The sequence below is a fragment of the Sparus aurata genome, chromosome 22 (assembly GCF_900880675.1).
Source record: "Sparus aurata chromosome 22, fSpaAur1.1, whole genome shotgun sequence".
Taxonomy (NCBI): Eukaryota; Metazoa; Chordata; class Actinopteri; order Spariformes; family Sparidae; genus Sparus; species Sparus aurata.
Window position 1 is genome coordinate 24,977,209 of NC_044208.1, and position 9,840 is coordinate 24,987,048.

General features: G+C 43.3%; 1 protein-coding gene across 2 annotated transcripts; it reads left to right on the forward strand.

The window, feature by feature from the left end:
• The first annotated feature begins 35 nt into the window (after positions 1-35).
• On the forward strand, positions 36-6,478 carry actr10 (actin related protein 10). 2 transcript variants are annotated; one of them, XM_030406055.1, is made up of 14 exons: positions 36-262; positions 1,399-1,471; positions 1,562-1,644; positions 1,760-1,868; positions 2,118-2,225; positions 2,483-2,550; positions 2,701-2,780; positions 3,516-3,551; positions 3,955-4,034; positions 4,165-4,238; positions 4,428-4,509; positions 5,196-5,397; positions 5,522-5,731; positions 5,878-6,478. In XM_030406055.1, exons 1-13 carry the CDS (start codon positions 186-188, stop codon positions 5,701-5,703), a joined length of 1,254 nt encoding a protein of 417 aa, XP_030261915.1. In that variant the 5' UTR covers positions 36-185; the 3' UTR covers positions 5,704-5,731; positions 5,878-6,478. The 2 variants fall into 2 exon arrangements, with proteins under 2 accessions (XP_030261915.1, XP_030261913.1); XM_030406053.1 differs by having other exon boundaries at positions 5,522-6,478.
• Positions 6,479-9,840: the final 3,362 nt, after the last annotated feature.

A 9,840-nucleotide genomic window follows, 5' to 3' on the forward strand; every position in this document is an offset into this window, starting at 1 on the left:
TTTTCTTTCTGAGCACATTTTGATCAGGCAACTCTTTGTGACGTCATCGCGCTTCTGAAGGACCCAGCCCAGCCCAACAGGAAGAAAACAGATTTCTTCTTCATCATTTTGATACGATGCAAATCTGCGGCTGTCAACACTAAGTATTGACAGTATTTGCGCCTGAAGGCGAGCACATCAATAAAATGCCCTTATTTGATGGGTTGGGAAGCGGAGGAGAGAAGACTGCGATCGTCATTGACTTAGGAGCAGCGTTCACAAAGTGAGTTAGCGTACCTTTTTTCACTGAGCTATTCGGGTTAGCATTATGCTAGCGTAAACTTAGAGTGTTATATTTTTTATTTTTTAACTAACCGCCTGGCACATCAGGACTAATACACAGGTCTCAGCTCACATACTCATTAAACATATTTATGTATGCTGATTAAAAAATGCTGTAGCGGTGTTAGCTAGCAAGCTGCCCAGTTAATGCTAACTTGACATGTTTAGCTAGCCTTAATACCAATTTAGAGATAAGATCAAATCCAATAAGAAACATTAACGTGGAAGAAAAACAACTGCACTGAACGCCATTAGCCTCTTAGCGAGTTGTACTGCCAAATACTACTAATACTACTTTTCTGAACACTCTACATGTTAATATTTGGGTACATTTTAGTCGATGAATGTGCTAATGTAAAGCTAAAGGTAGCTAGCTAGACTTCATCAGATTTATCTGACTTGAAGTAGTTTGCAGGTAGTAAGCAGCGTTTTATTATATAGTTAAATTACATGACGTAAGATTTAATTGCAAAAAGCTAACTGGACAATTAATATACGCTCGGCTTTCATCAGATGATAGCAGCTTACTATCTTTTGTCTGTTGTTGGATGGACATTCACATCCATGCTGACAGTTGTTTGTGTGACCTAAATAGTTGTATTAAAGCAGTAGGTCATCTGAAAGCTGTCTGGTACTCAAAGCCACATCACCATAATGATACTGTACATACCTCCACACATTTAGGGCAGTTACAGTGCTGCACAGTTTGACATTTTGCTGGACATTCAGTCAAACTGCAGTCAAGACAAGACACCGGCCTGAGGCAGATCACATGAAGATCAAGAGGACTGTTCCCTTCTCTTTTGATAATGATGTCTTTGTCTACAGTAACTGTCCCACAACATTTGACACAGAGCTGCACTGTGATCTTATTCATATGCAACTTACTGAAGGGATTTTAATAAAATAATTGAGCCTTTCTTTTTTCCTCAAATACAAATTAGATAAAAACAAGACATTATTTTTGTGCGTCATGTTTGCACACAGTTAACAAGGCTTTCTAACAGTATCTATATCAGCCATTGCTTTTTTTGCACATTGTGTATCAGCTCTCCTGACAGTTTCCTTGTCTTGCAGATGCGGCTTTGCAGGGGAAACGGGGCCCAGGTTCATAATTCCGAGCGAGATCCGGAAACCGGGACAGCAACAGGTGAGACGTCGCCGTGCTTTGCTGACGGATGTTTGGAAACTGTAATGTACATGATGATGTTAATGAGTTCTGGAATGTCTTCTCTTTCAGGCCACCAAAGTGGTTCAGTACAACATCAACACAGAAGAGCTTTATGTCATCCTCAAAGAGTTTATCCATATACTGTACTTCAGGTGAGACTCTGCTGCACTCATAATTTATCGTAAGAAAGCATTCAGCATCTTTTTACAAAACGTTAAAATGGTAGTGGCTCAGCATCGTCTAATCAAGGTTTGTCTTATTTGTCAGGCATCTGCTGGTGAACCCTCGCGACAGAAGAGTGGTCATCATCGAGTCCATCCTCTGCCCGTCTCACTTCAGGGAGACGCTCACCAAGGTTTTCTTCAAACAGTTTGAGGTAAGGAAAAGAAAGTAAACAAACAAGCAGACCGTGTTTTATTGACGCTGCAGAACACGGGTGGAAAACGTGTTAATATGGACCACGTGCATGTTTTTGAAAATTCGCTCAGAAGTTTATCGCTGTGCACATAAAACTGGCAGACAAAATGTGATTCACTCAGCAACTTTAGTTAGGAGCTTTATAGTAGGTGTACGCTACAGTGTGTACTGAGTGATTTAAGTGTTATTCTTTGAACGTGTTCTCCAGGTGCCCTCTGTGCTGTTTGCTCCAAGTCACCTCATGGCCATCATGACTTTGGGGATCAACTCCGCCCTGGTGATGGACTGTGGCTACACAGAGACTCTGGTCCTACCTGTATCCTTTTACTGTCACCCTGGACTCTTAAAGGAAAACTCAGACTCTTTAGGATATTAAGGATTTGCTTGCGTCCTTACCAGGAATTAAGTGAGACAATTGATATAAGTCACATCTCTGTTAATAATGTGGAGACACATTTAGCCTGGCACAAAAACTGCGAGCAGGGAGAAAAAAACTAAACCCCAAACTAAACAAAGGTTTTGGTGTGAAAACTTTGAGATTGGGATTCGTTACCACCTTAACTGTGAAATCAGGTTTATGAGTGCACTCCTATTCTGCCAGCTTGGGAGGCGTTGCCTTTGGGAGGGAAAGCCATCCATAAGTAAGTAGCTCCAACAGATGTAAGAGGAGGGTGCGACTTTGCACGTTGGTGTACTGTAAAAAGAAACGCTTCTATTTCTTGCTCGGCTCTGTGTTGATTGAAAGTGTGTTTTTTTTTTATACCAGACATTTTGTCTTTTGTTTCTTGTAGAGAGTTGGACGGACTTCTTGTGGAACAGTGCACTGTGGACACAGACACCACCACTGGGCAGAGTGTTCCAGCTGCCATTGGTAATTACAGAATAATACCGCTGTGTGTCTTTGTCTTTTTAAATGGGTTAACTCAGAAATAGACTGCTGACTTGTTTTGTAGGGCAGGGAGCAGGAACAATGACTTTGACCCATTATGCATCATTGAGTATTCAGAAGAAGAACTTGTTTCTCTGAGACAATCTGAGTGAACAGCATTCTCAATCTGTGAATTATACATATGCACGCAGTCTATTTTAGACTCTCTCCCCACACTTTTTCTCGACGGAGAGAACCAGACTGAGTCATCGTGTTGAGCTGCAGCCGAGTGAGCGCAGATACACACACATGCATCAATAATTAAGACCAGGCAAGGCCCACTCACTTGACTGGACTGTTGAACGAAACTGCACTTCTGCAGGAAGCGCAGAATGTCTGAGGTCATTGTAATCAACCCTTTGTACTGTGCAGGACTCAGGGAGGAAAAATGTGGGCTCAGAATCTGAAGAACATACAGGATTTTGTGTATGAAAGTGGTTGACAGATTCTTCTCTCCCAAGTTTTGTTTTGCTGCAGTCCTCCAACACCAAGCAGTCATATTCGACTCTTCATTTGCTGCAGCGTCAGCTCAGTCATTCTCCAACTGCTGATTCAGCCTCGTCATAAATCCAACTTGGAAATGAATTCAGAGAAATAGCTGATTTATGCGCAAGCAAGTCGAAATAGATTAGGTTCTGCTTCGTTAATATCTCTCTTTCATCTCTTTTTTTCCTCCAGGGACCATCCCAGAGGAGACTGTGGAGGATATCAAGGGTGGGTTTGACTGAGTTGTGTCTGGTTTTTCTTATTTGTTCTTTAAATCTGCACGTCTCGCTCGGCTCCCATGAGAGAGATGGATCAGCTTCATTGTTTATTCCCTTCAAAGGCGGCTTTAAAGAAAACATAAGAAAACTTATAGTGAGACTGTGGCTGCTTCCTCATCACCATCCCTCTTCTAGACCATTATAGCAGCAGAACTGACGATATGCTAATTATATATATTTTCTACTTAGTCACCATCATTTGCAGGCTGCATTCTTTTGTGTTGAGACAAGAATAGCTTTGTTCTAATTTATGTAATTAATTTCTGCAGTCAGTGAGGAGAAGCTATTCGTCCTTAGTTGCAAATTTAACTGTCTTTAGTTTGATGCTTATTGGTTTTGTTTTGTCCTTCCAGTCAGAACATGTTTTGTCAGTGACCTGCAGAGAGGCCTCAAGATCCAGGAAGCCAAATTTAACCTGGACGGTACAGCTGAGGTAAGTGTCACATTGTTTTTGTACTGTTATTTACTAATTACCTCAACTGCACATCCGTTTTTTTGCATTTAGTGATGCGCTCCTGTAGATTTATTTGTACCTTCTCCTCCTTGTGAATGTGTTTTTGCAGCGTCCAGCTCCTCCTCCAGATGTTGATTACCCTCTGGATGGTGAGAAAATCCTGCACGTCAATGGAGCCATCAGGTAGTTGATCAGATAACGCACTTGTTCAGCTGACAGATAAAAAATAAAATGAAACTGCCTATTTTATATCCTCTCTGAGCGACGCTACATTTTTCCTTCAACTTGCTTGCTGTCTAAACTGTGTCTTTGATTATTTTTTTTGTCACAAAGTTTTCAATCATTAGATATTCTGTTGTTTTTTTTTGTCAGGGATTCTGTGATGGAGATACTGTTTGAACAGGACAATGAGGAGAAGAGCGTGGCCTCTCTGATACTCGATGCTCTGGTCAAGGTAGAGAAAAGTTATTCTTCAACGTGTATGTGCAAGGTGTTATGTTCACGATCAATCACTCTCTGGATGAAAGCAGTAGAAATATACATCAAAGGTCTTTCTTGGCCAAGAAACAAGAGTCCTCTAACTTCACCTGTGGAAAAAACAAAATATAACTATCCTATTTTTTCTGGTTTGATGGTTGAACCTCAAAAAAAAGTGATGAAAAAGAGAGAAGCTCAAGTCATCCACACTCCGTTTAGCTATGTGTCGTGTAAGTCAGGGCTGCCAATAAGAATTATTTACATTATTGGTCATTCTAGTGATTGATTGTTTAGTCTATATGCTGTCAAAAGATTGTGAAAAAAAGCTCATTAAAATTTCCCAGAACCCAAATTGACGTCTTCAAAGGATATTAGTTTACTCCTAATTATCCTGCTGTAAACCTTCCGTATCTTTGGCAGCAGGAATGAAGTTAACCCAGTTTTGTGCTCCACATAGCAGCATGTACCTGAGAGCAGCAGCAGACATCACACACCCTCAGACTGTAGCAGCGATCTGTTTAAAACCCCCCGCCTGTGCAGTACTCAGGATATTGATATATGATTAGGACTCTACACACGAGAAGTCACTGCCGTAATGCCCGTCTCGACCACTTTTACCCTACAGAGTGTATTTTAAGTGATTTAATTTGTGTTTCCCCGCAGTGCCCCATCGATGCTCGTAAGGTGCTATCCGAGAACCTGGTGGTGATCGGAGGCACAGCCATGCTGCCGGGCTTCCTGCACCGGCTGCTGGCAGAGATACGCCTCCTGGTGGAGAGACCCAAGTACAGCAGCGTGCTGGCCAGCAAGACCCTGCGTATACACGCTCCACCTGCCAAGCCCAACTGCACCGCCTGGCTCGGAGGTCAGAGATGAGATTTTGGTTAAATATTTAATTCTACCTGATGAACTGAAGAAAAAGAGTTTTAAAAGAATATTCTCCTATGAATTTAAAAGCCCTCTCTGTAATGCCGTCCTCTGCTCCACAGGCGCCATCTTCGGGGCGCTGCAGGACATCCTGGGCAGCAGGTCGGTGTCCCGAGACTACTACAACCAGACGGGCCGCATCCCAGACTGGTGCTGCCTGAGCTCCCCTCCGCCCGAGTCTCTTTACGAAGCAGGAAAGACCCCTCCTCCGCTCATGAAGAGAGCCTTCTCCACAGAGAAGTAGAGCAGCGCTGTAACATCATTCAAACAATGTACTCTCCTTTACTCTACCTGATAGAACAGTTCAGTAATCTCAAATCTTAACATCTTGTGAATGTGTGAAGTACAGACAGCGTCAGGTGTTTGTAATGTTAACTAGTCACACTCGTGTTTTTGTTACGCACTGTCTGACGATCAGGTGAGCGGGTTTCTGACCGGACCAGAACAGATATCGGGGCGGTCACGTCGATATTCTACAAGGATAACAGTGTTGGAATAGTTCCTGTCCCACGAGACGTCTCACTGAACCGACACGCCAACATTTTTATTTTGTTCCTGATTTTGTTGACACGTAAAAACACATCAGCAGAAAAGTTTCTGACAAATATCCAGTTGATCTTTTAGTCATCCGTTTATCAGGAATGACAGAAAATGTTGCTCAACTTTTTGGAGAAAACAAACGTTTTTCCACTGATGTGATATAAAGTGTGGAGATCTCCAACGTATGGATTCAAACCGTAATGTCTCCAGAAAGCATTTAATTTATTTATTGTTTGGACTTAATGAAGGGCCCTGAACACACATACATTTCCGCTAATTCACAGTTTTTTCTACGTACATCCACGCAGTTTCTGAGAAGCACTCTAATGAAAGCGAAGTAATCGAAATCACCTGTGTGTGTTGACCATAGTTATTGTTGTTGTATGCAGACTTTAAAACATCTTCCACACGATATCATTGTGATCTGTAACCATAAAATTCAATTATAACAACCAATAAATATTCAGAAGTCAATCAGACGTGCTGTTTCTGTCTTTTCTATCCAACAGTGGCATATATTTAAAAAGAGAGAAAGAAGGTTAATTTCAGATTTTCACAAAGAAAATCGTCAGCTTGGTGTTTCTGTCTAGCGTTGCTTCTATTACTGTGGAACAGAGTGGAGCATTACATTAAATAGGAAGTGAAGGTAAAAGAAGAAAATGTGTTTATTTCTTGGCACAGCTTGCATTCAAACACAGATATTGTACGGAGACGTGTTTAGACACCAGTTTAAACTATGAATTACACTCTCGTTTCGTAACTCTGACTCATTTGTGACCTCGCACCACACTTAACGGACACAAATCATCCAGTAATTAACTGTAAAAACACTGAACTCACTCTTACTCATTTTCAAATACGTTGGAGGTCGAGACACATTTAGGGCTGCAGCTAACGACTGTGTTCATTATCAAGTCATCTGCCAATTATTTTCACGCTTAATGGATTTAATGTTTAGTCTGTTAAAGGTCAGATTGCTTCTTTTGTCCAATGAACAGTCAAGAACTCTTCGTTTAGCATCAAATATGACAAAGAAAAAGCAGCAAATCCTCACATTTAAGGAACTGGAACCAGCAGATGTTTAACTGAAGTGATCCATTGATTACCAATTCATTTTCTTTGGATTGATTAATCACATAATCACTCCGGCTCTTAAAGAAAGCACTGTACCGTTTATCCCAGAGTTGTACCGCAGGTCTTTACAGTCAAGTGTTTCATCAGGCCTCCGTTTTTACTCTGAATATAAAAACGTTTCGGAGGAAGAAAACCGGGATGGTTGCCAGCAGCGTCCCCCCGGCTGTAAATACAAATAACACAGCGAAATGAATACAGCTCGCCTTCAAACCGACAGAACGCCGTGTTGACTCGTTCACACCAGCTTCACCTGAGTTTACATGGAAAATCAAAGTGCAGCGAGTTCGCAGCGACCCTCAGTGGATCCACTCGTGCAAAGAGAACACAAACCAGACACGCTTCTCATGTTCGGAACTCATCAGTTGGTGATTTTGTGCACCGTTTGTGTTCATTTGTGCGTTGTTTTTGTAAAAGTTATTCCAACGTTCAGCCAACTTATACAAGGAACCCGCAACACACTGTAAATGTGTGTGTGTCTCTAAATGGAGTCGCATCTGTTTGGCCTTTTGGGTCACATTCATCGCTCAGCTACTGTGGGCTTGGGAACCGGCAGCGTTACCCACAATGCACCTGCTGCTGCAATAAAAAAAATAGATAAATAAGTGTGGGAAATCAGATGGAGTTCGGATTTTAGGCACAGGAGTAAAAATAGGCGCAGATTCTGAGCGGAGGAGAAGCTGCGGGGGAAGCTGGAGGTGTGCGTCTGTTCGTCCGTCTCGTCTTGGTGGTTTTTAGGTGAATAATTGCGGCTTCCAGGCCCAAAATCTGGCTGCGTTTCACTTTCGTCTGTTTTATCTTTCCATCTAGGGTAAAATAATCAAGATGTGTGTGTTGAGTCTCTTTCGACACCAGAGGGATTCTGAAGAAAACAAGCATTGTTACTCATACGTAAGACCATTCTACCCGTGGACTCAGGCCAGTTTTTCGTCCTCAGATGATCCTTTTCCGAACATATAACTCAAGAAAGCCGCGGCCTCGCCCCGCAACTGAGCATATAGAGCTGTATTGTCCCACCTGCTGCCTCTGCTCCAGCTGTGGGGGAAACCTCATCCTCCCTCGATGGGGACTGGGACTGGAGCATCGGTGTGGTTCCCAGAGACAGGAAGCAGCAGCTGTCCGTCTGACCTCTGGCTATCCTACTGGGAGTCTGAGCGCGAGGGGAAGCCCCCGGAAAGTGGGTGAGCCCTGCCTCCAAGGAGCGATGGCGCACCACTCATCGAGAGACCGGGAAGCTGAGACACGGTTCACACGCCCAAATCTGTCCAAGCATTCACCGTCACTAATAAATTGTGACTTTTAATTATACCGGCTCGATGAGAAGATGTTTGATAGGTTTGGGTGTGCAAGCTCTTCCAGGAGTGGCTGAGCACGCAGCTTTTGTGTTTTTCTGTTGTAGGACACTGGAAAAAAGGTGCAATATGTAAGAATTTAGAGTCAAAAGGGCATGGGAGTGCATTAACAAGACTCAGGCAGGAATGTTCACAGCAAAGGTGAGGTGTGAAAGTTTTATTCACGCTGTTTTTGGACGAGATCTCCGACTTCCTTCTCCACCCGCCGACATATCGTCTGTTTTCAGAGACGTTACAGCGACAAGTGACTTAATAAACTGCAGTTAGCTTGAGTAAACCTCTGTATCTCTCTGTGTTTGAACATTGTCGGAGACATTCGGGGTGACGTGTGAGTACACAGCTTAACAAAATATGTTACAAAGGTCCAATTTGTCCAGTCTGAAGTCTGGTTTGTGACTCCAGCCCACACCTGAGTTGATGAATGACATGTACGAGGTGACATGAGCACCGAGCTGCTCCGCCATCACAGCCTGCAAATGTGGTCGAAGGAGAAGGATCATCCGTCTTGGTTATCTCCTCCGTAGAGGCTGTTTTTCAACACACACACTCACACCAGCCCAATTATCCCATAAATCACACACTGGCTGTGAAAAACACATCTGAGCCCTCATAATAAATGCCGGGTCGCCTCGGTGCTTGTCATTCACGCCCTGCAGAGCAAGCAAACAACGAATTGTGGCTGGTTCCGCTGCACCTGCAAGTCGTTCCGGGACGTAAACATGATGAGGATTCTGTGGCAGCGTATTAGTACAAAACCACAAGAAAGCCAAGGCAGCTATTGTGTAACAGGACGGCTAAATTTATCCAGCAGTTGTTTACAGGAGTCCCAGCAGACGTGTGCTGATGATAACAGATATGGTCGTCCGTTGTAAATACACGATTGTGCAATAACATGCCAGGAGGAGGAATGAAGGAGGGGAACATCAGAGACATTCTTGCAGGATCGGTGTTGATAACCTCAGATCTGAGGTCTGTGCCAAGACCAGACAGGCAGCTCTCTGAGGGCCCGAGTGCACAAACAACACGGAGGAGCCAAAACTGCTCAAACTAGGAACCGGATCCAGGAGTGGACCCGGAGCAGCTGTGATGCAAGGAGCCGCTCACACCGTCGGCCCAGCAGGATTTCATCATCGTTACAGGACAAGAGAACAATTGGGCTTTTTATTTCATTTAATCAAATTGGTTTTCAAGTTTCAATTTCATACTGTTTTACTTTGCTTATATTTGGCGGACCCTGCCACCTTGCAACCGTGCCCCGGGAACCTTATCATCCCCGGTTTGAATTTCCTCTCCAAAAACTACAAACTGCCCCTTTAAATTAAAATAATCTGAGTATTACCAGTTCCTGCTGCTTTCAC